This window comes from Pagrus major, chromosome 6 (assembly GCF_040436345.1).
Source record: "Pagrus major chromosome 6, Pma_NU_1.0".
Classification (NCBI taxonomy): domain Eukaryota; kingdom Metazoa; phylum Chordata; class Actinopteri; order Spariformes; family Sparidae; genus Pagrus; species Pagrus major.
This window is the reverse complement of record NC_133220.1, coordinates 17,669,270-17,696,103: the sequence shown is the minus strand read 5'-3', so window position 1 is coordinate 17,696,103 and position 26,834 is coordinate 17,669,270. Positions and strand designations below refer to the sequence as shown.

General features: G+C 38.5%; 1 protein-coding gene across 1 annotated transcript in view; it reads left to right on the top strand.

Annotated features, from left to right (window-relative positions):
• Positions 1-3,513: 3,513 nt before the first annotated feature.
• Positions 3,514-26,834, top strand: part of cfap20dc (CFAP20 domain containing) — a 37,689-nt gene continuing 14,368 nt past the window's right edge. Inside the window, exons 1-12 of the mRNA XM_073467671.1 lie at positions 3,514-3,534; positions 3,685-3,774; positions 4,660-4,753; positions 4,839-4,911; positions 6,129-6,243; positions 6,364-6,511; positions 6,991-7,137; positions 11,345-11,517; positions 11,636-11,744; positions 13,203-13,313; positions 13,413-13,547; positions 14,982-15,304. Of these exons, the coding sequence (XP_073323772.1) occupies positions 3,514-3,534; positions 3,685-3,774; positions 4,660-4,753; positions 4,839-4,911; positions 6,129-6,243; positions 6,364-6,511; positions 6,991-7,137; positions 11,345-11,517; positions 11,636-11,744; positions 13,203-13,313; positions 13,413-13,547; positions 14,982-15,304 (1,539 nt within the window). The remainder of the gene's footprint in view (positions 3,535-3,684; positions 3,775-4,659; positions 4,754-4,838; positions 4,912-6,128; positions 6,244-6,363; positions 6,512-6,990; positions 7,138-11,344; positions 11,518-11,635; positions 11,745-13,202; positions 13,314-13,412; positions 13,548-14,981; positions 15,305-26,834) is intronic.

Genomic DNA, 26,834 nt, shown 5'->3' with positions numbered 1-26,834 from the left:
TGAGCGTTGGTAAGAAAAACACAGACTGGATCAATACAAATAGACTTACAGTAGAAGTCAGCTGCTGTATGTACTGTATGATACACTCTGAGATGCATTTTATTTAGGCAGCTCATCTGTAAGGGTCACTCACTGCACACACTCCTCTTTCCCCAAGAAACGGTCTCTTTCAAGAAAATCTGAAATCAAACACTCGGTAAATGCAGTGCTGATCCTTAGTCATTTTAGTAGTGATTTCAAATCTGGACCACTTAATTGCATTCATCATAACACAAATATTTTGGGAATATCAGCAACGTAAATGTGGTCATTACAGCAATAAAATGAACATCTTGACTAACTGTCACTCTCCAGTATATCAAAACTAACATTGTCAACACTAATTGATGTGTTTTGACTGATGCAAATGAATGGATTCTTTTCAAAATAATGAATGAATAATTAGTCATAATTAAGCATGCTAACAAGCACTGATTTATTAACTGATTTCTCCATACCGGCTTCGTCAGTGTTCACTGCATGCCAGGCTTTGCTTTAATGAGGTTGTCTGTCCCAATCAGTGTCAAGCCATTCCTGTAGAGGGAAAGAAAAGTCAAATATGAAACTTTCAGTGCTCTTTTGACGCTATATCTTACACAGTCCTGCACAGAGTGTCATAATAAAGCAGTGATGTAGAGGGGACACTCCTGATAACAATTATAAGGAGTGATGCAGCTATAAGAATTAGTTTCTACAGCAGCAGCAGTAGTAGTAGTAGTGGTGCAACCTTGTCCTTGTAAAGAGTATCAATGTTTGCATGTGCACCATTTTTTTTAACAGTTAGACACATTGGGTATCATAATCTCTGCCAAGGAGGTTATGTTTTCACCTGTGTCTGTTTGCTTTTCAGTAGGAATACACAAAAACTACCGTATGGATTTCCAAAAAACTTGGATGGAGGGTGGGTCTCAGCCCAGAATAAACCTCGATCTGGATAAAGGAACGGATCCAGGATATTTTTTCTCACTTTATTTATCATTGCAAGAAGGGTGTTTTGTCCGACATTTTTGTTAATTTCTCAGTGAATAATGAACGGATGTTGATGAGAAAAATCAGGCGTAATTAGGTGGCTGAGGGAGTACAAAAGAAGACTGTTGGGCCTCGGTGGAGGTATACGCTCCACTGAGTGCCATTCTGGTTTGCAATATTATTACATATGTTCTTGGATTGCTTTGCTTAAAGCAAGTCACCTAGACTGTAGTTATGCAAAAAACTCAACAACACTTAATCCTTAGGCCAGTGGTTCCCAAAGTGTGGGTCATGGCACGCTGGTGGACCACGAAGGTACTGCAGGCGGGCCGCAATTTATGATTAAAAATGTATATTTAAAAAAGTAGTACGAATTGACAAAACAAAGGAGCTAAATCACATGTTATCGGAATTTTTGTCTGACCTATTTTTAGGCAGTGTTCTGTTGATGTCTTTTTCCTATGTGTGCGATGTGTGAGACCTTAACCTGCACCATTGGGTGGCTTTGCAGAAAACACAGTTCTGACAGGAGAGCAACATTATTTGCCTGAGGAACAGACACACCATTGGAGCATGTGTTTTACGAATTGTTACGTGTATGCACGTGGATAAGTATTTTGCATTGCATTGCCTCAGGCCCACACTCATATGGAATTGTTCTATTTATAAAATTAATTTTAAAAAATGGGGAAATAATAAATAAAGTTTGGCGATGGCTGCCTTAGACAATGAACAGCACAGTAAATGTCCTTCACAGGTTTGTAAAGGCTCATGTAAGGGGAAACAAATAGAAAGAAAGGCTCTCTGCAAAGAAAGGGGTGGCAACAATGAGCCGGATCGATATGGCCATCAAGTTCAAGCTTAAGCTTTATGTCTTTCCAACTACAGGAAATACAGTTGAGTAGTAGAGGCCTCCACAGAGGTACATTGCAGTACAGTTATTGTAGAGATGTACAATCCCACATGTGAAACTGTCAAGTGGAGACATCCAAAAGAACTCAATACACACATAAACTAGAGGAACTATTAGATTAATTACAAGTTTTAGAAGATAAATCGACACAATCTGGATTCAGTGATATCATATACAAAACCGTTTTTCGCTTGTTGAACTATTTCTGAGGTAGCTGGCTATAAGATTTGGTATCTTAGCTACTTTATGTATTATTCCTTTTTTTCTATAATAGGCTACATTCCTGCTAACACTTCATTGTGGAAGTATTTTAAGGACAGACATCGTTTTTCCTCGATATCTGAACACACACACACAAACACACATGCATGCACATGAAATAGAAAATGGAGCGAGTGACATATACTTTGTAGTGGCATTTGTTCAAGAACAGTGAAACTCATTGCAGTCCCACTTAGGTGTGACTGGACAGATTTCTTTTTTTGTGGTGTCTTTTGTTCCATATCCATAAATAACTGAGACCACCTTGTGTTTGAAGTCAGATACATGCAAAACATGTTAATAAGCTGTAAGCCATACATCCGGATGTGGTCTCCCTCAGTAGCTAATTAAAAAGACATCTTTTTGATCTCATAATAGCCCTGCTGCCAGGGTAAACAAAGCAAGTGACAATGACACAATAATGGATTTTTTGCATTTCAAGAGAAGATACAACTTTAATACCCCGTCTATTTTTAACTGTTTTGTTTAGCAGCATCTTTAGGTATTATGTTTTTTGAAACATCTCAAACTCTGAGAACCTTATAGTGATTGTTTAGTATGAAAAGCTCTTCTGTTGTCCCTGCAGAGTCCAGAGATGAGAAAGAAAAAAATAGAAAAGTTACATCGCTGTGGGGAATACTTCAGGAATTCAAAAGTAACTCGCAATAAACTCTTGTGAAAAGACTTTGGGTGTCAAAATGGGCTTTACATTTTATTTCACAACATTATGGTGCAAGGAAATTGAATTTCAGAATTGGATTTATATAATGACATCTCAGACGGGGTTATCCAGGAGAATATGGGATATTATTCTACATTAACCAAAAGAGGTCACTGTAGTGAAATTGATGGTAGAGGTAAATGACAATAAAGTCCCATGTAACAGAGAGAAACATGGCAACAAGACTCTGAAGGCGAGCTGTGGGCGATGTTGGTGAATAATATATATTCATACCTTATGTTTCAGTCACTCTGTAATCTCACTGATGCGCTGTGAAGCACTTAGACGTCACAATAGAAATGACAGTAGATCTCGCGTGATCTCGCGATACAGCATATCCAGCTACCTCGCACGGTAAGCGGCTTCAGGTAACCATGGAGACATGTCTTGTGTTGGCCAAACTCTTGTCCTACAACTGCGCTTTTGTTTTTGTTTTTTTTGTTTTTATTACACCTTTAGAGGTTACGTGCTTGTTATTAATGATTAAATAAGATACGTTTCTTTTCGGTGTAACGTTGAAAACCATTTTGGGTAATGTAACAGCCTCCTACCCAACATATTTTAACAGTTGTCGTCACATAATTTCTTCTAAAGGTGACCTGACGTCAAAATGTTCAGGAATAATTATCAGGTAACCTAGCTTGGCTTTCTACTCTTTAAAGGCCCTGCTCATTGTAAACAACACGTAATTAATACTCTGTTTAGGCTAATATGAGCTTTAGCCTGATGTGACACTAGCTGCAGGCTAACTGATCAAAGCTATAATCATGTTTTGTCGCAGGGTGGAGCTGTGGTAGAGATCTTCAGTGGACAGGGAAACGACCCAGTAGCAAAATGGAAACTTAGCGGAGGGCCGTCAGCCATACATAAGGTGAGTTTTCACAGCTGCTCGTTTACCTAAGCCCATTATTATGGTGATTAAACAAGCTTATTATTACACACTGTCGAATTTAATTATCTTACATATCATCTGAGTAAAGCTAGCACGCAGGGTCTGGATAGATAGCAATCCAGTAAACATCATACAGTATTTTTTGTTTATTTAATATTTTTTTTGGTCTTACCACAGAGATGAATCAACCTGTAATGAAATACATTATTTAATACTGTACAAGTTCCCATGGGTGCCATCCTTATTGTTATGAAAAGTACCCAAAGTTCATACTTGAGTAAAAGTAAAGATTAGGGGTAGACCGATGGTTGGCCTTGGCCAATTATCAGGCCGATATTCAGTATCTGTTTATAAATGTACTTAAGTATCAAAAGGAATTTACTGGCAGTACGTGTACTCAAGTATTTAAAGTAGAGGTAAAAGTAAACGAAACATACATTTGTATGTACATATCTACTGTACACTATTAATCAGTATTTAGTTTTTTTTATTTGAAAGTTATCAGATAAATTTAGTGGTAAAAAAAGTATAATATTTTTCTCCAAAATGTGGTGGAGTAGGAATATAAAGTGACAGATCAGTGTAAACTAATAAAATACGGTAGAATTCATGTTGTCATTGAATTGCATTATCAGAGAAAACTTTATGTGATTATTATTTAGCCCTGTCCAGAAGCACTGCACTCTAACAATGGCTGACATTTTATCTGCCCTTGCAGATAATGGATGTTTATTATGTCATAGATCTGTTCTTGACACCCATACTTTCAATTTGCACTCATTGTCAACAGTATGACAACACTGGTCATGTTTAGCAAGGACTTACTTTTAAAAAGGCCTCTTCTTTATTATGTCTTCCCAATAGGAGTTTAATAAAGAAGTCAAAGGATTTGTTTACTGTCTGGAGGGTAGCAGCCAGACGGTCAAGATGCAAATGCCAGAGAATGGGAAAATGTCACGTAAGTCACGACCGTGCTTGCACCCATTTGAAAATGATACTTTAAATTTTATTAGCCATTGACTTCTTTGCCCGATTTCTTGTAGTTGGGCTTCTCCAAAGATTCTTGGTCCTTCAAGTGAATATTCCTCAGCGAAAAGATTTTTCTATTGAGCTTGTGTAAGTACAATTATGTTTTTCTTTTTTTTGTACTTTATATATGCCAACTCACCTTGAACATTTGTGAGGGCTGTTGTAGCTATTCAATAAAGGTTTAATTGTGGTTGATTAAAAAATTCCATTGGTGTTATTGAGCCACAGTATGGTTGCCACAATGATGTTCAATAGAATAAATAAGCATTTTCTTACATAATAGAATACGTAACAGTATAACACACAGTAAAATGCAGAGAATAATCATTGTATCATAATACATTCCCCTCAGACCACTGAACAGATTAGTAAAAGACAGCCTATTTACATTTAGTGGGAAAACCCCCTGAGCCTCCTGAAAAAACTGAGTGCATCATATCAGCAATGATTGTTATATAATTGTTTGAATAACCATTTGTGATAAGGTATTGTTGAGCTATTTGCTACAAAGAAAGCTTTTATCTTGCCAGCCACAGTAAATTCTACAAGGTTAAATACAAAGAAATAAGCCTAATTTGTAAAACATAGCATATTGTGTGGATGCTTATTGATATTCCTACATATTGTCACCAGAGATAGAATTCACCAAAGTTCTAATGAGCAATGAAACCCAGTTTATGCAATCCAGAGTATGTTCAAAGTCATTCTTGTACTCAAAACTCTTCATGTGTGAATCAAATTAATGGTAATTTATTAGAGACAGGCTGAGGTATGCTGTATAGGGAATGCTGTTTAGATTCATGGGAACTATATAGAAAATAAAACTAGGAAGACATACTGTAAGAAGTTGAAACGATCAAAATAAGATTAGTTGCCGACTATTTAGATTCTTAATTAATCGTTAAAGTAATTGTTTTTCAATCAAAAATGTCAAACATTTGCTAGTTCCAGCGTCCTAAATGCAAGGATTCTTGCATTGGGTTTTGGGCTGTTGGTTGGAAAACAAAAGCAAATTGAATTTGTTAGTTTGGGCTTTAATCATTAGTTGCAGTGCTAGAAAAAATGTCTCACTATAAAGTTACTTACCTACTTATAAACTCACGCACTACACCATTAAAGAATATTGTTTCCACTGTTCTTTCATAAGAGAGTTTTGTGACAGCGGATTTCACAGAACAAGAGTAAAGGAAACAAAACACTTACTGAAGAGACCAATAAAGTTGCATTCTATGGCCAGGATTTCTTAGTGACACCAAAGATGTTGGTGATAATTTATGCTCTGTTCTGTTGTCTGTTATTCACAGGATAACTGATTCAGAGCACCTGAAAAGAAGACTTCACTTATCAACAGTGCATAAAGAAGTGTCTGTCACTCTTTTGCATGCAAAAATACCTTTTGTGGGACTGAAACGTAATATTGTGAGTGTATAACCTATCCTTGACAAATTAATCTTGTATTTGCTTTCAGCTATGTACTTTTGTGTTGTATCTCTGCGGGATCTTTGTAACGACAAAATCATATTGTTTCTCTTGTCTCAGTGGACTACTTTGTGCATCGACCTTGTTTCATTCACCGGTGAACTGTTCAAAGGGTTTTTGACACTGGATGTCATCACTTTGTTCGCTACCTGTAAAGTCCGCAGAATCTTCACCATGAAAACAGAGCCAGCTGGAATGTTGAATGATGGTAATGGAGTTCATGACACATAAATGATGAATGTCAAATTAGTTTTATGAGCTGACACTAAAAGTCCCCGCTGTGACTGGTGATTAAAGACATACAATAGTTAGTTGCCATTGAAGCAAATCAGTGGCCTTCACTTTTTGGAGAATTGTTGTGACAGAGGTGAATTTATATGAAATTGTGAGCATGTGCAGAGAGAGATAGACAGAGACAAACAGTTGGCTGTTTTCTGGGGTAGTTGGCTTACAGCTCAGCTGGTGTTTTTGTTTAATTCAGATATGGCTCAGCAGTGCAAACAGCTGCACTCAGTCGTGGCTACTCAGTGCACACCTACACTACATACCAGTAAAGACAGCTTGTCATTTTGTATTTTTCTGATGATCAAAGTGCTACTTATTTTGTGTGATGTTATGTTGTTATGATGTGTTTCTGTTTATTCTATTGATCAGGATAAATCTGAATTTGTTCTCATTTTAATCCAGATATGTTTCTCAGCGGAGACGGTCTCATGGACCTAATCCCTCGCAGTTGCCAGTTCCCACCAGATGTCTGTCATGTCACCCAGGTGTTGAACATGGAGAATGTGCAGAAGGCAGATATGAGGGCTGGACTACAGAGCTCTGACTGTGGTACGTAAGAGCAAATCACAGGATTGTAAATTGATCTGTAAACAGTGGTGCAGAATAACTAGGAACATTTACTCAAGTACTTTACAACAATTTTTAGATACTACATTTCCCTGAAAGCTTAAGTCAGTAGTTCCAGATTAAAATTATTTTTCCAAAATATAATCAACTCATAAATGTTGATGTATTATTATGCAGTAGACTACCCAGCTGTGTAAGTAATTACAATTAGCCTAACCTTCGCCAGCTGCAACATTTAAGTGATGCGTCCACATTAATGCATCCATAGCTATAATCTAACGAAAATGATGTATTAATGTATATGTATTATCATACATTAGGCTGGGCAGCCTTATGTATTATAACACATCAAAATGTATGAGATGATAATATATGATTCTAAAATGGGCTTTTCTGCATAATGAGTACTTTTGGTACTTTGAATTTTTTAATGCTAATACTTTTGTACTTTTTGAATTCAGGATTTTTACTTCAGCACTGTCGCTACTTTTACTTCAAACCCTTACAGACCAAATATATAGACATACACTAAAAAATATTATGTAATGTATGAAAAATACAGTTTATTATATGGAAGGATTACATTTTGATTATACATTGGTCATATGTTTTTAAAAATATATTATTTAAGATGTATGTCGCATATATTGATATATATATTTTATATTTGGAAATGTACATTTTTGTTTACACTATATGAAATATATATATGTATATATTTGGTATAGTTGTCAATATATAGAGAATGTGTCATTTAATTTTTTTTAAAAACCAAAGAACATTGTTAAATATATATTTCAATACATACAAAGATTTTAAATTGACACAAATAATGGGAAAAGAACACCTATAATATTAATCTACACATTTGGAAAATATATTTCTGTTGCGTGGGAACAACTTCCATATTACAAATTGTCCAGAGTGGACTATAACATACTTTTGGTACTTTTGGTCTAATATTTTTTATGGTTTGGGTTATGCTTCTTAGGTCCTGTTAAGGGAAGTCTTAAAGCTGCTGTAAGCGTTGTCGTCATTTCAGCTGACTACCTGCAGTTAGCAATTCCCTCCCTTCTCTCTACCTCACCACACTTGCACGACTCCTTTCTCTTTTGGGGTCCTCTTTTCTTTTCCCTCTTTCTTTTCTTCAAGCGTTTTCTTCACTTGGTTGTTTGATAGTATAAGCTGTTACTGGGAGCCCTGGAATTGGTAGCTTTCCCCGTTCCACCATTTCCGGTAAATGGGAGTTTACTGCTGTCTACACATTCACGAGACAGGACAGAACTGCCTTGTTATGGAGTTCTCTGTCCTGATTGGATTAAGTGGGCAGGGATACCTGAAAATTTATTTTCTCTTTTACTGCATGAACAGGGGGAGGAGAGACGTGGATTACTGACCAAACACTGTAACAGTGATTGCTGATGGAATATAGAGCTATTTAACACTTATTTTAATAGTGCTTACTGCAGCTTTAATGCTACAGAAAACAACAACATATAACACAAAATATAGAGGAAACAATGACCCCCACACCTAAAGCCAGGTCAAGAAATGGTCTTCCAATTTTGGCCTGGAAGAACTTAACTCCCCTGCACAAACTTGGAACACTGAATGCAAGCCAGGCCTTGTCACCAACATTAGTGCCTGACCTCACTAATGCTCTTGTGTCTAAATGGGAGCAAATCATAATAATGCAATACAATAAACTTTATTTATATAGCACCAAAACAGAGTTTACAAAGTGCTTTGACAGACAAGCAAAAGCAGAAAACTCAGGAAGACAATATTACAGAATAAACACTCAACAGTCAAGCCAAACACAAGGAAGCCTAATCTAAGGTGAAGTTAAAACAAGAAGGCAAACACAAAGAGTAAAACACAAAATGTCAGTATGAGTTATTACAAGTAGAAGGAATAAAAGCACTAAAACAGGTAAAATCACAGAAAAAAAGCCATGCAGAAAAAGAGATAAATAAAAGAATAAGATGATAAATAGACGACATCAGATCAGAGGAATTAAAAATAGATAAATAGATTAAGAACAGTTAAAAGAATAAAATATAATAAATGAATTAACAATAAACAAATAGAAGCAATAAGGGACGGTAAGAAAAAGAAGACATCGCATGAGAGAAAATTAGAAACAGATAGACTAAGAAGACAGAAAGTACAAAGAGTAAAAAAATAGACAAAAAATCAATTTAAAAAGGGTGACTTCACATGAAAGTCAATTATAGGGGTTTTAAGAAGTGATTTAAAAGAAGTCACTGATATTGCAAGCCCTATCTCCTCAGGGTGGGCAGGTCAAAGTCGAGGGGCCCTGATGTGGTCACCCTTAGTATTGGGCCTCAACTCTGGACAACCAAATCCTGCTGTCAGGTTCCAAAACTTGTTCAAAGCCCTCGAAGAAGAGGGAGGGCTAGCATAGCAGCATTTTAATAACCACTGGTTTGGAATGAGATGTTAAAGTGTATATATTCAGGTGTCCACATAATTTTCTCCTTTAAGCGTTTCTCTTCTCGTATGTGTAACAGCAGGTTCATAGTCTTTGTTGTTCTCAGGTTAATTTATGACAGGAGTACTGCAGGCGTGAATTTAAACATTTACACACAATAGCAGCCATAATCTACCAAAAAAGCGGTAAATATACACACAGAGAAAATGCTTTCTACCAAGAGACTGTGATAATAACCGTTTTGTTATCCTCATGCGAAAATCCTGTGGTCCTCATTTTTGTGTTCATTTGCACCTCACCTGTTTCTCAGAGAGCTGCAATTATCTGCTGGTATAAAAAGACATGCACCAGTAATCCAGTTCCACCGCCTCTGTGGCCTTTTTTATCAGCGCTTATTTATTTGTTCTGACAGCTGTCTAAGTCATGTTGAGTCAACCGGCAATGCCCATAGAAAGAGAAACAAGAAATAGCTTTCATAATTAGCATCCGCATTATTAGCATAACATTCCTAATCATAATTAAAACGATTGCTATTAAAGTGGGCATACAATTTAACTGTGACAGAGTTGCTTGGTGAATATTGTTGCTTCAGTACCCAATCTGTCAGAAACTGTTAAAAGGAAGCTTACAGCCAGTTCTGTCACGTAGCAACAAACAAACAGTGATAATCTCATACACCAAAGGCATTCTGGCATCAAATATTTTTTAAGTCTGTCAACTATCATATATATCATTGTATTCCTTATTCCTAACACATTATTTTTTATGTGCTGCAGCAGATTTAAAGCACGCTGAAATTGAGTCAGCCCTAAACCTGGGTCATTTTCTGCGTGGTGAATATGCGGCATCAAAGGACTTTTTCTCTTTCCTCACCCTAAGTAGATCCAACTCTGCTCTGCCTGTGTCATCTGTATGATCCTGTGTGTTTTGTGGAATGGAAGTGTCTGCTCCCTCTGATGAGGATCAGAGAGGAAGTGCGTTTTGCTGTTAGCTTCAGCGGAGGTGGTCCTAATGAGTCCTGGCACAGATACAGCGGGGTCAGGTCATGACTCCTGCTAAAACCCGTATTTTTGCATGATGATATGGAGCAGATTGATAGATTAAAATAAAACATCAACTCAGTAAGTTCAGCAGTAGAGTCTAATTTATATTCAACCACCATAGGTTGTAATTCAGCTCGCAGAATCATGTGTAAAACATCATTAATACTGAACTGACACAAGCAGTTCAGCAGCTGGACCTGATATAAGATTTATGTCATCTCTGACTGTTTGTATTTGCAATGTTCTGCAACACAGCTCAAAAACATACTCCAGTGTATGAAGAAGGCATGTTTTTAATTATTCACAGCAAAAAAAGTGACTTTCAAAGGGCTTTGTGGCTAGTGGAGAAGCGGCTTCTCACTGATCTTAAAAAATGCTGTTCTGAGTCCTTCACACTGAACTGACTGCAAGCCTGCATATTTCATTTGAACTATGTGACTCTTGTAAATCTGAAGCATAACCTCGGGAAGTTGCGGTGGCTAATTGATCATTAACGTGATTGACAATAAGGAAATTGCTTAAAATTTTATGGCCTACTTGCCAGGTATTGGAGGTCCAAGGATTTAGTAGTGTTGTACCACAAGTCAAGTATAGTCTTTTTTTTAATCTAGAATATGCATCAGCATAAGATGTATTAAATATCCTCAAGGAAATCAACTATGGTCAATGATTAATGGGGATTTCTTTGCAGTTCCTGATCTGTCGGCCACTGCCAGATCAACCAGTCATCGGAGAACCAGGCCTCAGGGTGTTTCACACACAGCCTCGGGTTCACGGGTTTCAGGGCCACCCCCTCAAACTGGAAGAAAAAGCAGTGCAGCCTCAGCTGGGATTGATAGAAGTGTACCCTTTATCTCAAATACGGTAAACACTTGTTTCCCCTTAATAAAACATATCCCTCTGAATGATTTGAACCATCATGTTATAAAGTCCTGTAAGTTCAAAACAGAATTTGTTTTTCTCCTTTCACCGTGCCCCACAGGGATCCGCGGCCAGTAGAAGGAACCAACAAATTACCACAGAAAGTCAGAGCGTTGCCAACCTGAGCAGGAGCTTATTACACGGGGAACCCTCCCACATTCTTCTTGAGGGTAAATTTGAATAAAAGTTCAGAGTTGTCGTTTTATCTGGTGTGCTTTTTACATCTAAACATGCCCGGTCATCCAGCTATTCATTTGTTTGTTTCTTTGCATATTGACTCCAGCTTGAGTTTATCTTACACTTTCCGCACCAGAGCTGGTGACATACCATGTATTGAGTTGCCACTTATGGTGCACGGGGTAGTCACTCTAACCATCGTCTGCTTACATGGCTTATGTGGTTGCTGCTTCTTCCTGGAACCTGATAGGAAGCAGCTGGAAACACATAATGGGAGATCAAAGAAACAAAGAAATTATTACATTTATAGTCTACTTTGTAATGTGGACCCAGAAGGAGGATGCAGATGTAGAGCAGTTATCGTTAATGGGCAGCTTACTTGGCCTTTGTTCAAAAGCAGGATCAAGAAAAGGTAAGCAGTCAGCGAAGGCAAACGTGTAAGGTAAGTACTGGTAGATATACGTGAAAATGAACTAAAAAGATTGACAGAAACATAGTGTATAAATATATAATTTATAATTAGTATTGCTGGAAAATTCCCTACAGTAGAAACTACAGTAGAATCTAGTAGCCATAAAATTATTTGGATACAGCAATGCCTTCTTTCTAAGCTCAACTTTTGCGCGAGTGCTCAGCAATCATAATTAATTATTAAAGAGATACCAATATCACTACTGCCCAGAAACCCTCATTAGTTCATAATTCACTAGAGGCCCCATAATGGGTTTTCAGTACAGAGCTTGAATACTACTTTTTCATTCATTTGCCAACAAAGCAAGAGTATGTAGTGTTGGGTTTGTGAAGTTGTTTCACAATGCTCCTGTTGGTTTCAGTGAATATCACAATTTCATCTTTATCTTAATTACTACATTTTAGTAGTACTATGGAAGATGTGCTTTTTTCGTTGCACATCACCTCACCATAGATAGTGTTATACTGTAAAACACAATGTAAATCCAAATAATGCCACTTCATTTAGAGAAGGAGACGCTAGTGAGCATAGTTGCTGCTGATTTAGTACCTGTAAGCATCCTCATAGAGGAGAATCACTCATCTTCCTTTTTTCAGCATGTAAATATAATGTTTAAAAGCTCATTATATATATGGATAAAACTGTGAACCAACAAAATAAGAGACCAGCTGTGACTGACCATGTTATTCCAAGTACCTAATAACAGCTTTTACAGTCGGTAATATTCTATCCATTGAGCGTGACTGAATGCAAAAAAGGATGATTACAATTCTTTAATTCAGCTGAACATAATGTAGCTGGATGTATTCTCTCTGCAATGAATGAATGTAAGAAGCTCAGTGACTAAAATGCCTTCATTAATTGGGATTTTCACGGTGCATAATCAGTTTGCAGATGTGCTTCTGGCAAGCTTCAGTAGCATTGTTATTTAACTGTTTTGTGTTTAAAGCTTTTCTAATGTTAAAAGTACTGTGTGTAGGGACACCTGGCAGTTTACAGCCCCATCCCCCAAAAGACAGGGTGTTTGACAAGCTTGGATCGAAGAAGCTATGGGTCTACGGTGCTGGAAGAGAGAGGCTAGAATCGTCAGGTAAGCTGTGTTCACTGCATCTTATATTCTGTGTGAGTATAGAGTGTGGTTTGGTGCATGTATGGATTAAATGGTGAGGTGTTTAATTCTGGTTAACAGCCCCTTCAGATGCTGTCCCTGGCGGCCACAGGAAGAGAAGTAAAAACATGGAGAAGTGCACTCCTTCATCCAGTCGTCAAGGGAGCAGGCAGCAACCTCTGACCCCAACAGAAAGGACGCAGCACCTAACAGCAGGTGAGGTTCACATCTACTGTGAGTAGACAGGAAGCAGGACAGGAGAAAGAAGTGCACTGTCAGACGGAGCGATGGTTAGACAAGTGTAGAAAGACAAAAGAGAAAAAAATGCATGTTGAGTGATATTGATGTCTACTTTGCATGTTCTGATTTTTTCTGATTTTTAGCTCCTTTATACTTGAGAATAATACGTACTCCTAATTTATGAATTAGATCACTTCAAAATATTGCATGAATTTTAATGAGCCTCATTCTATGCTGCGTACACCATCGCTTTTGTTCCCCTTTTTAAATTTTGCATAACCCACATCAAGGCCATTTCCAGGATTTTTAGTTGGATCACCCCTGACTCCAACTCACGAAATCTCCCTGCCCCCACCACCTCCACACAGACGCACACCTACACCAGCACCGTCCTCACAAAATGAGTGTGCGTGCTCTGAAAGCTCATTTATGGATGTTTCTCCATCGCAATAAGCTCCTGTGCTGCAGCCCTGCCCACAGACAGAAAGTAGTCAGTTCATTAATGGTAATGTGGCACATTAAATAAAAGTCACAGGGACATCTCCCGGGCCCAGGGTTTGCCACACAGTGGGCAATTAGAGGAAGTGATTATACTGTCGAGAGGTTCAAATGTGCTCACTCATTCAGATAGAGGTGCCTCTTTTCTTTGAGCTCAGGCCTATCGTGGAGTTTAAGGACTCAGCGTTTCTGGCACGCACACATGAATTGATGTGACTTAAGGTTGAAAAAGATTTTAACCCGTTGGATACAGGGTACATTCAGGAACATACTGTCAGCTATTGTAACACTGTTCTAAGATTTTTTTTCTTTCTGCTTAAACAAAAGCAGAAAATCCAAAAGAGGATGGAGGTAATATCTGCCTGGAAAATAGGTGTCTAAGCCAGTTCCATTTTTAAAGAAGTTTGTACAGAGCTGTCATTTCATGTGTGACAATTTTGCAGTAAACTGGTGTTCTAGTGATTATGTTGTTTATATTGTTACATTCTCATTAAGGTATTAGCATAGCAGAGCTATTAACAAGAGCTACAAAAACGTCAGCGCAGGAGAAATTACTGTTCACGTTTGGCAAGCAGCGGAATTCATTACAATTTTGCATATTGTTATTATACATTTTTATGTGCACATAATCAAATGAACTTGAATGACATTAGCCACATGATGAAGACATTTAAAACAGATTTATTACTCACTCTAATTAGATTCCAATCATTATTCTCTACCCAGTCTTTGTGGTTAAGTCCTCTGTGTGTATTCTGAAAGACTTATTCACGTATTATATAATTTGTGCACTGAAAACCCTAAACTTCATCAATATTCATGTGCAACAATGGATGTTTGAAAGAGAGAATTTACTCCTACTTAGGTTTAAACTGACTTGTTTTTGTTTTCCTCCATGATCTTTTATTTTAGATGAGTTTAGTTGCAGTCCTGCCAAGGAAAGTTCAGGAGCTTCTCCCACAACAGCAGAGTCGCTCTCTGGCTCGATCTTGCCAGGTTTGTCTTGTGACCTGCAGGTCTGTAGCAGCTGGGAAAGTAATGAGGGGTCTGAGCCCCAGCTCACTCTGCAAGAGGAGGTGTTCACTTTCTTATCCCAGCCACATTCACCCAAACGAGGGCAAGGCCAGGGTGACCAGGAGAAGATGGAGATGGGAAATGATGAGGTTCAGAGCAAAAGTGGGAGGCGGCATGATGCCCAGCCTGAAGATGACTTTATCGGCAGTGAAAGTGATGAGGTATGTCTCCTCTCGGGGAGAGACTCATGCACACTCTGTACACATCCACACACAAGTGAGTGGCATCTTACAGTATGTTTCTCTGGCAAAAATAACAATCTGCCTTAAGAAAGCAAATTTGTGTTACATTACACATGGATGGACGAGCACCAGATTTCAAAAATATGATTTGTCCATTTTAAAGGAGACTTTGTCATTTTCAGGTTCATTCTTTTACTTTGGGTTACTAATAGAATAGTTTTAAATGCTTTAATGTTCAAAAAACGCATGATTTTTTCCTCATACTGTCCAGTGCAACACTGTATTCCCCCTCTGCCTAAAACACTCATGTCCTTATCTCATGTCCCAGTTTGCTCTGATCGGTCAGTTCACATAAGCTTGAGCAGGCACTGCTCACCGTATCGGCAATCAGCTCTGTCTGCATTTTAGCTTCCAGTTAGCGGCACTTTTCCTATGAATATCACCACAAGAATCGCTACTACACCAAAAAAAACAAAAACAAACCGTTCCCGGCATCAGTCCTACTTCTCGTTATTTAGTGGGCTTCAAATGAAGCTTAACATTCACATAGTTTCTCTCAACTGTCTCTCAATATGACAACATTAGTCCAAAATCGCCCCAGACTGGGAGTAGCCACATTAGCCAAGTAACATGCTAACACCTGATTCAACAATCGGAGATACAAAATAAACAGTAAAATTACATAAGACATCGCAAAACTGACATCTTCCAAGTTTGAGTCGGGTCAGACTGACAGACAGTATCGATTCATTCTTGAGCTTACACAGTAACTGGCCCTTGTTGATAATAAAATCTGTTTTAAAATTCACACATCCTTGAGCTTGTGATGTTACCGGAGCAGTGTGAAGTGAAAAACATACACACACAATTCAATAGTTTTCCAGCTGTTATGAGGGATTCCTTATAAACTAAAGTTAATCCACTGTGTCTTGACATCCTCAGATGGGAGTAGAAAAAGACTTTTGTGTGGATTCTTGTAGCCAACAACAGAGCAGCTCCTGTGTTTAGCGTTTAGCTTTGTAGAGGCTCTCTGAACTAAAATGGTTAGCACACACAAGAGTTTTCCACTTGTTATGGGGATGTTTACATCAACATTAAACTTAATCCACTCAGCTTGAATGTCCTCTGATCCTGGGCTGTGCTTAACTCTTACCTTTGACATAATGCAAGCGGGTCCGGTGCCTATGAGAAAAACATGGCAGAGGTAGCTCTCAAGCCATAGGTGGAGATACTTTAAAATGGGGGGCAGTATTATTTATATGGGCATCCACTTAACATAAGAAGGAGGCCAAAGTCTGAATGGCTTGCTGAATCCCATGTTTTTTGACCTAGCAAGCCGACAATGCTGCACTGCAATGTCCTAATTCACAGTTTGTGGGTTGGGAGGCACTCCTAAAGATATGTGCACATGCACTGAAAAGTCCCCTTTAAGGATGTATCCTGATTTGTGTTATCACGTTTGAATAATCATGCCTTCAGTGTGATTTGACTCAGTTTCTTTGATTCAATTTAAAATTTTAATTGAAGTGTCTCAAAATGCACACAGCATATTTTGTAGTTTGTACTGTAAGATTTCATAATGCGCATTTAATTGTATGCAGTATACTTTAACTTCAAAGGTCAGTGGGGTTATTTATTTTTAGATAACTTATTAATGTCTCTGAGTCATATAATAAAGAATAGTTTTTTCTTAATGCTGAGCAGGAACATTGTAAAGATAACTATCTTCAAAGAAATGATAATTGCTTTTACTTACTTACTTACTTATTAAAAACTTCATAATAAGTCTTCAAAAAAAAAAAAAAAAGTCTTCGTTTTTGTTTTGAAGCTGATTATTTTAGGTTTAAGATAATTAATTTTGCATCAAAGTAGTGTTTCCTTTGCAGAATTTTTACAACAAAATCTACCCTGATAAACTCAAACTGAAGAAAAAAGGTCGATTTGAAGTCAAGCAGGAGAGAGAAACTACTTTACACTAAATGTCAGGTTTTGGTATCAGCAGCTCATGCACTCTCCCAAGACTCACTATTTTCTCCTAAAATTGTGTGCATGTAAAGATGTAAAGTCAGACCAGGGTGATCTGCTAAAAACCTTCTGTTTAAAACAGCTCCTGTTTGGAAAAAATGTGACCTTTGTAAACTACCGGTATGGTCCTTGCTCTCCCGAGTTGACATTTTTCTTCCAATTTTGCATTTCTGTTTGGCTGGGAGAATAGTTTTATATCTGTATTCCCCTCTGTTGAATGTGTAAAACCTTTTCAATTTCCTTGGCTGCCATTTTACATTGTTTACAAGCCAGACGTAGCTTATTATTAGCTTATTATCAGCAATGCCTCCTGGAACTACATCTCGAAACCAAACAAACAGAGAAGGAGAATGCTTTTGAGCTGCTTTTGGAAAGCTAAGGAGAAACACACACAGGTTGTGTGTCTTTGTGTTTAAATGATCATGTAGCCTTTTCAAACACTGCCCTAATACTGAGTCTATCAGAACACCTTCAATCATAACAAACACCCACATAGAAAAGCATTGCCCTACACTAGTAGAATATAGCGTACAGAGTGTTTCGTTCTTTCTTTCTTGTTTTCTTAAACACCTACTGTTTGAACCAGGACCATGCATCTGAACATTGGATTTCCTGACTGTAGGTGTGCGACAACCACTGGCATGTCTATCACTTCTTAAGATTGTAAACTTGCTCTGTTGCCATTGGTATTGCTATGCCTTATGTAGCTTATAGAGTTCATTATTTTTCTCTCCACGTGTAGGACATTCTGCACTCCACAGTCTCTTTAAATGTAAAAAAAAAAAAAAATCACAACTGCAACTTTTTAGGGAATGTCCATTGGCATGCTGGGAAAACAACTGACTTAATTCAGCTTCATTGTAGAAACAGCTGAGTTTGAGAGAAAATGCACACACCTCAAAAAAATGCAATATTTCAGGATGAAAGAACACCAAAAGATGTTAAATGCACTTCTTCAAGTCAACACATTGAAATCAGGTGCCATCACTTTGTATGAGCTAGGGTTAGATGGTGGAGAAAGAATCATGTCATTCCATTCTGTAAGAGCAGAGTAAGGGGCTGTGTCCACACAATGTTTTTTCTTTCAAAGTGCTGCGCTTTTTTGCGGCCACTCCAACCATTTCAAGTTGAAAATCTCTGAGGTTTTCAGAATAGTGCTGAGTGCGCCACTGTCGCTCTTTTTCAGGCAACCAATCTCATACTAGATTTGGCGGGACTCGTCATCTGTCACCCTGGTAACCAGGAAAATAGAGGAAAAGCTTGATCTGGCTGTGTCTGTCTATTCTGAACTTTATCTGACAGGAACAATCATAACAGAGTAAGAAGCCCATTTGTGTGAGCAGATCGTCCGTACACTGAATGTTGCTGGAGAGTGTCGTACTTTTATCACCCCACGCGTTGTAAGCTTGTCGTCAGCCGTGCTGTCAACCTCTGTTACAATAGCGCTAGCTAATGTCAGTCAAAACCAACGTGCAGTGTTCTTTTCTTTCAAAACACAAGCACTTTAACCCAGCACTCCCAAGCGCACTGCCACAGTTTTCTGCTAGAAAGAAACGGTATGTGGACACGGCTTTAAGTGCTTTGATCTAGTGCGTGAAAAAGCCTACAGAGAGATGAGCATTTTTATATGTCCTCGCTTCACACCAACTTTTATGTGAGATGGTCATTTTGGAAGTGACTATTCTTCAGAGGGGAAAATAAAAGAGCCACACCTGTATGTACAGTAATATCCGAGAAAAACACAGTTTTTCTAAGACAGCAAGATGGCTGTTCCCACTGGTGTCAACACAATTCATATATTCGATAACCAGAGATCTTTCAGGTATAAACTACACTTCAACAGGCTGGAGTGTGCTGAAATGTTTTGCTGTGATGGATTTTTATGATGGCTGATGGAGCAAGGCAATGTCTGGTGGAGCACAAAGCTGAAAACTGCATATTACCTCAGATATGCTGGAAACATACTGTGGGATAACTGGAGTTATTTTTGTATCTGCCCATTCATCTTCCCCCAAATTAGCTGAGATAAGTTCATTTAAAGGTTCCCTGTGGATTTCTTTTCAACCTGTAGAAGCACTATAGAGCAGTTTTTCTATTAGTGGGTCCCTTTTTTTTCAGTTTCATGCATGCCAGAGGACACAGATGGGTGACACAATACATGGTCCTGCCAATGGTGTCACACTATTCTATTGATCTCCTGCTGGATTTAACATACTTTAAAAAGAGGGAGGTTTATAATGAAGGAAATGGATTCAACACACATGTCAGACATCAAGGATGAAATGTGTTTTGATAAATTTCTTGTAAACATAACTTTTGTTTGTTTACAAGAAAACTCCTCAGGGTGCCTTTAATACTTTAACTATTCTCTCAAAGGTTATGTTAGGCTATTTATAGTAGCTTAAACACTTTGTTAATGCTGTGTCTCACTGGCCAGAGTCGAACCACCTGCCAACAAGAAAAACCTTTTTAAAAACAGTAGGGTACTGTTGGTATAAATAAAAGAAAATCAGCACCAGCCTGCTGCTTTAGACTTCAAACCAAAACAACTCTGTATGGCAATATAAACATCACTGAACAGTACTGTTGATCAGATAATCCGCTCTGGGTGAGGCACAGAAGAGTTATTTTTAAAGGGACTGAAGGGACTTTTATTTATACTAGGATTTTTGCTAATTTGCAACAACAAAAAATACAAAAAAAAAGATTTGTTTTCTCATTAACAGCAACTGTGGCAGGGATGCATGGTCAGGAGATGTGTATGTTTGATTTCAGGTGTAAATAACGATCAACATGCTACGCAGACACCAATTAAGTAATGAAGTGTGCATTGTTTATTAGCAAATAATGACAAAAGATTCAATATATCATCAGGTAAGGTCACCTATTTTCTCAGTGTTCATGAAACACATTTTGTTGTCACAAGTTCCCAATCACACTGCCCTTTGAATGCGGGAATCATGCGCCGATAGTCCGCCTCACTGTCTGTGTGAAAGTTACAGATAAGGGGAGGGGGGGACCATAAAATCCAAAGTCCAAAAAGCAAGCAACAAAACTGACAAAAACAGGCTGGGGCAAAACCAAAAAGAACCAAAGAGAAAAACAAAAACCAAAAGAAGTACAAACCAGAAGCTCAGGGAACACAGGCAGGAATCCAGAAACAGGAGGGCAGAAAACACGAGGAGCAACACAGAGACACCGGGAAACCAAACAGACAAACTGACAAAGAGAGAGGGAAACACAAGGATTAAAATACACAGGAGGCTAATCAGGATACTAATTAGGACAATTACAAGGGAGAGAAAACAAGGGAAAGACAGGAAATAACACAACATAACACATGAGGATGAACCTTACAAAATAAAAGAGGAAGCAATAAATAAACCAAAAACTAAAACCATGACACATTTGATAAATTACCATTTAAACATCAGCAGCTGAGATGACTCATGTTAAACTATGTTATGCCATGTTTATGGCTTCCAATCTGATATTTTATTTTGTGTCTTGATGACCTGATGAACAGGACACCAATTTCAATCTTCTTTTTTTTAGTGCTGTAAGAAAGAAACAAAATAAAAGAAAGAAAGAAATGAATTATTTACATTATTCTGCTCTGTGTACGAGGCAAGACACAGGCAATTAAAATTACTTGAAATTAGACCACCATTCAAAATCAATAAGCAATAACACCCTAAACTAGTTCAAATGAAAGGATACAAATGAAATAAAATACAAAAAGACAAATATATAATAGACCATAAATACAGTTGCAGTTACAGTGTAGTAATACGTTTAAGATGCTTCAATCTCAACAAAGCGCAAAAAATGCAAGAGAAAAACCAATCACATAACACACACCCACTTTACGAGAAATCAATCCACTCCATACGTCGCCGATGTGTCACAGCGCGATAGTTTATCACAGTACATTATTTGCACACAAACATCACAGAGACCAGCAACAGCCACGGATATTCGCCATGAAGGGATGGAACTGGAAAACAACATTAAACCCACTGCTGTGAGAAGTGGAGCCGATGGTTACGCACTGTAACAGTCCAGCACAGAGCAGAGTAGGAGAGAAAACAGCTCTCCGTGCGCTAAGAGGCATGAGGGAGAGCGCACAGTTAGAGCACCCCGAACAACAATCACTCTGAAAAACAAACACTCAATACAGAGTGAGTCATTGAGATCGGCATCCATAGCTAGAAGTGAATGAAAGAGCAGTAGGAGTTAATTGATAATAACAATAGTTAGAATAAGTTCTCTTTGAAATCAAACATGTTAACATATGCATGTAAAGTATTTTAAATGTTTTTTACTCAAACCTAGCTGTACCTTGTCACGTGATCTGCTACTGCATTACACTTTGAAAATGAATATCACTGAAACGTATTATTCGCGCTCAGCTTTCCTGTGTTCTCTTCACTGACTTGTAACAGCTGGGGTGTTTCTCTCCATGGTGCCTTTTCCTTGCCAGAGATGTTTTGTACCTTTTCAGGTGCAATAGCTTTAATGTCTTTCAGAGCTTTTACTGTCGAAATTATCAAACAGGGAAACAACAGTCTCTGATGTTAAGCTTACTGACATAGACATTGCTTCCATTAAACGGTTTCACTGTTGTCCCTGACAAGAGATAACAAAAAGCAGCTCTGTCACGTTATCAGCAAAAATTCATAAAGGACCTCAAGGTCTGTAAATTCTTAACAGCAGGGTTTGTGGTGTGCCTTTCAACACAGTGCGGATATATTCGAAGGAGGCAAGATCACCACACAACTGTTTGCATTGAAATTAAATAAAGCAGCAATGCCATCGTCTCCTTTCTTTCAGGTTTACAAGCATTCATAAAATGAAAGCTTGGAAGGGCTGACTCAATGAGAAGTGATAAACTGCTTCTGTTATCTATCCAGGCTTCAGTTAAACGCATTAATTCCAGATTATATGTAGTGGTAAGATCAGTAATTAAAAAGTATTTGTTGGTAAGAGATTTAATATTCAGCAGAGCTACCTTTGTAGAACTCATGGGCAACTTGACTGAAAATGTCAAGCTATGGTAACAGATTTCCAATCTGATAACGCCCTGTTGTAGTAGTTCCTGGAACATCATAATCAAGTTGCTTCAGGACTAGGGCTGGGAGATATGGACCAAAATTCATCTCTGTATTTTCAGGCTGAATGGCGATACATATCTTGGTAGTTTCTACAAATTAGGCTGAATGTTCAGTCGTAACAAAAACCTTCCACGTTTGAAATATACAGCCACAAAACATGCAAAGGAAAAAATACACATTATATAATAGGTTATAAGTTAACCTTTTTTGGACTTCTTTGTGTCTTTTGGAGTATAAAAGTATCAAGTAAGTCCATTGTAGTTTGAGACTATTCAAATTTGCTGTCAGCAAACGCTATGATCTCAAACTATACCTTGTTTCTGAAATATATTGATATACCTTAAAAAGTTAAAGTACTGCCCAGCCCTATCCAGAACCATCACTGAAACTGAGCAATCACGTTTTCTTAATGTCACAGCTCAGCAACTCAGAGAAAAAGACCAGAAAAATACGTGCATGGGAGAAGTTATTCTTCCGAACACGTGTTTAGTGTTGTGAAAGGTTATATTTTAACTCTTAAGTGCAGTATCGTAGGCAACTAGACTTGTTTCAGTTTCTTGAAGACATTTCACCTCTCATCCAAGAGGCTTCTTCAGTTCTAACTAATTGGAGGGGAGTTGCAGGCTTTTAACCTCTGTGTGGGAGTGTCCTTACAGAGTTGTTAAGGACACGTGTGAGCTCTGAGTTTCAGAGTCATTAGGGCCACTTGTGGGTCGTTGACTTAACTGGCCTTCATGTGGGTTGCTAGGGCTAGGTGAGCCCAGGTGTGAATGGTTGCTAAGCTGTCTGGGGAGAGAACTCAGTACAGCATTGTAGGTGGGTGATAAGTAATGTTGTAGCCCCCCTCCTCTGTTCAAAGATGGTCGTTCCAGTTTGACATAGATGGATTATTTTACTCCTCTTTCAAACCATCTGTCTTCCCTGGCCAAGATGTCTTTGAAAAGACAAGTTGAAGTGATGGTCCTGGAGTATCGTTTATTATGATGATCCAGGAACAACACCAACACCACAATATCAGAATAACCGAACAGATTAGCCAGATTTGACGATAGAGCAGAGGGAACAATTATCCTTCTATTACCTATCCAGACAGAAAGAGGAAACTACTGGCACACGCGGTTCCAGCTTGTCCTGGGAACATTCATTCGTGCCATTGTCCCTGTAATCTGGACACAACTGTGTTTTGTGCACAACCAGTTGTACTAACTACATGATTAGGGGACGAAAAAAGTAGAATGTGGAATGGAGGAATGGTTGAGGGGTATGTTTGGTCCCAGCGGTATCCAGCTCTTTCATTTAGACAGTAAGCTCCAGGAGGGAAGTGAAGGGGGAGGCAGCAGTGACTGGTGAGGAGGAAGAACTGAATGGAGTTCGAGGAGGTTGAAGAAAGTGAATCCTCACAGGTGGTAGTAGACATGTGTGATGGAGACTCACTCTCTTGGTTCTGACATCCCCCATGCTTTAAAGTCAGGTCATTTCTTCAGGCTGAAATTGCTGCTGTCCACAGAGGTTTCTGGTGTGTGGTGTTGTGTCTCATCTTGTTTTGATTCCTCTTGGCTCTTGTCCTTGGCAGAGGGAGCAGATGGGTGATACAGGAAGTAAAATGGATTGGAGATGAACAGGTTATCTTCTGACTTGTTGAGGCAAATTTCATCTGCTATATCATACAGAGGTGTTTCAGCAAAAGTAAAAATTGTCAATATAGAGTGCACTGCATGAAGGGTACATGCAGTTGAAAGCCTAGTGTTCAGTGGTGTCAGTCAATCTCTCGACTCCTGTTCTGATTGGTGGTGGGTCATTGATGAACAACTTGTTAATCAAGGAGATGAGTGCGTTCAATAAATCAGTAGTCTTGTTTCATTGCTTCTGATGCTGTTTCATAATGTCATTAGTCCCAATGTGCACTATGATGTTTTTGGTGGTTGTGTGCGCAGCCAGACTATGTGGGATACTTTCTATTATGTCAGAGACCAGATCCATGGGAAAGCTGTTTGTTTTAGTGTTCACACTACTTATGCCTTTTACATCTTTAATAGCAAAGTCAGTCAAAGACTGTTAGAGTTTGAGGCCCAGTTAGTGTTTCTTGTAGCATTTTGCTTTCAGAATTACTCAAAGTCTGTACCCCGCTGTGTGAGGATAAGAGGTTATCCTGGTCATCTGACAGAGATCCACAGTGCTGCAGCAGTGGTGCAAATCAAATTCAACTTGTACGCTTGCTTGTCAGGAAGGTTGCTAACTCTCCCTTTTTTCAGCTGTCCAAGGCTGTGTCCTACTAAGCACAGGGGTTGATGAGGCTCTCTGCCTGAATGGTAGTGCAGGCCAGCCAGTAGCATCTCAAATCTTGGGCTGCTGGGTCCTGGCTGTCATTCGTCTCGCCATGTCCCAGGGAAGTGATTTATTCTTTGGCATCAAATCTGCGAGGAGTAGTCCTCTCCTGAACTCTCTTGGTGCATGACAGACAGCCCTCCCTTTTTTAACTAGTCTTGTTGGTGTTTCTTAGCCGTATGTTAGCATTCTCTTGTTGTTCACTGTTTTGAGTTCAAGAAAAAGTGATATCACTCCTACACCGTCCATTCACTTCCACTTTCACTTTTAGTCAATGGAATTTAGTTTCAAGCAGTGCACAGCAGCAATTTTCTGAGATTTATAAAAGTCATCCATGGAAAAGGAGGGCATCTTTCTGGTAATGAGTGTCCCAACCTCCATCCAGTTTACATGGCAATCTGTTAAGTAGTTTTTGTGTAATCCTGTCGACAGACCAACCAACAAGCAAACACGAGCGACAACATAACCTCATTGGCAAAAGTAATAATTTAAGCTAAGTGGAGATCGAGTGGCAAAATGTCTGTGCAGTAAGAAATCATTCTCTGAGCATGTGTGAAAGAAAGTAAAATGTTTAAATGTTTATCTGTGTTGGCTTGACTTAAAATCAAGTTTAAGTTACTAGCAAGGTAAAGTTTGTAACATGCAACATATTTCTAAGGTTATGGATGCCAGCTTTGCTCAAATAGTTGTACAGCATTAAGTGCAAGACAGGCAACACAGATATTTTAAAATATCACCTAAGCTTTGCAGTGTTATAAGCTTAGCTTGGTAAACCACATCTTCTGCCACCCTGGCTATAGTGATGAATCAGAATGTGTTTAGTAGCCCTCTGACACAAGTCGGCCTGATTTTGATTTTCATTCATTTGTGGCAGGTTGCTCATTTCTCAACTCGGGGCAATATCATCTTTCAAGGTGTTGCATCAGGTTCATGCAATTCTTTTGAGCAAACGTTTGTTCTTAAACATAGAGAAATATTAAAAGGAAAACAAAGCAATGAACGCTCACTGTCTGAACTACTCTGAATCATATGAGATACAGTAGACCGAGGTAACGTTGGTTATATTTTCAGGGAAATGTAGTTATTTTAATGCAGTAATAACTAAAAGAATGGAGTATGCAGGAGTATGATAATAAGCTGCCGTGACACTTGCACTCTAACGCTAGCCAAACAGCTACGTGCCCTTAGCGCACAGGCTGCTTCACACACTTTTACACGCACACACTGCAAACCCACATGCCCACAGCCACACCCATACCAGGCTTTTCAATAATACATGCAGCCCATTGTTTATTCACTTGCACTTACGAAAATGATAAAGCGTGGAAAGAAAAGAGAAAACAAATAACAGATGGAGCAGATGAGCTAAAAAACCTCAAGGGGCTTATGATAACCCTTCACCCCAAAACAAAGCTCCGAGATGAAAGAAAACACCTCAAAAAGAGACAGCAGAAGGAAGAAATAAAGCGATAGAGAGATGTGCAGTTCTGAAAGAAGCTTCAAGCAGTTTAATTCATGAGAGACAGAGAATGTCTATATTATGAATTTAGGATTTGCTGGCAATCTGGTTGTAAGTATTCTGCATATTCTGCAATTGTAATCCTCTGTATCCCATATGGAATCGATAAAAGCTGCTCTGAACATTTTGAAGGTACAGTGTTAACTCAAACTTTATATATCTATTTGTAAAGATAAGATATGAAATTAAGTGATTCATTACCTAAAATGTAAAGAACAACACCATTAAAGGAACGCTCAACCATGGATTTATGTTTTGAATATGAAACATTTACCACCTGTGGGCTTGAATGGTGGCTCTGAAAACTTTTATAGCGTTCTCCTTCGTGGGCAACGCAGCTGTGGTCAGCTTTGATTCAACAGTTACAGTGTTTTCCAACCGCGACCCAATTTCACTGCAAAAGAAGAAAGAAACTTTCTTTGTCCATACACTCAAACCAAAGCAATCATATTTTCTCTAGTACAGCCACTTGCCCAGCTTTTGGATGCCGCTAGCATGCTTTTATGTATGCACCTACTACACTCAC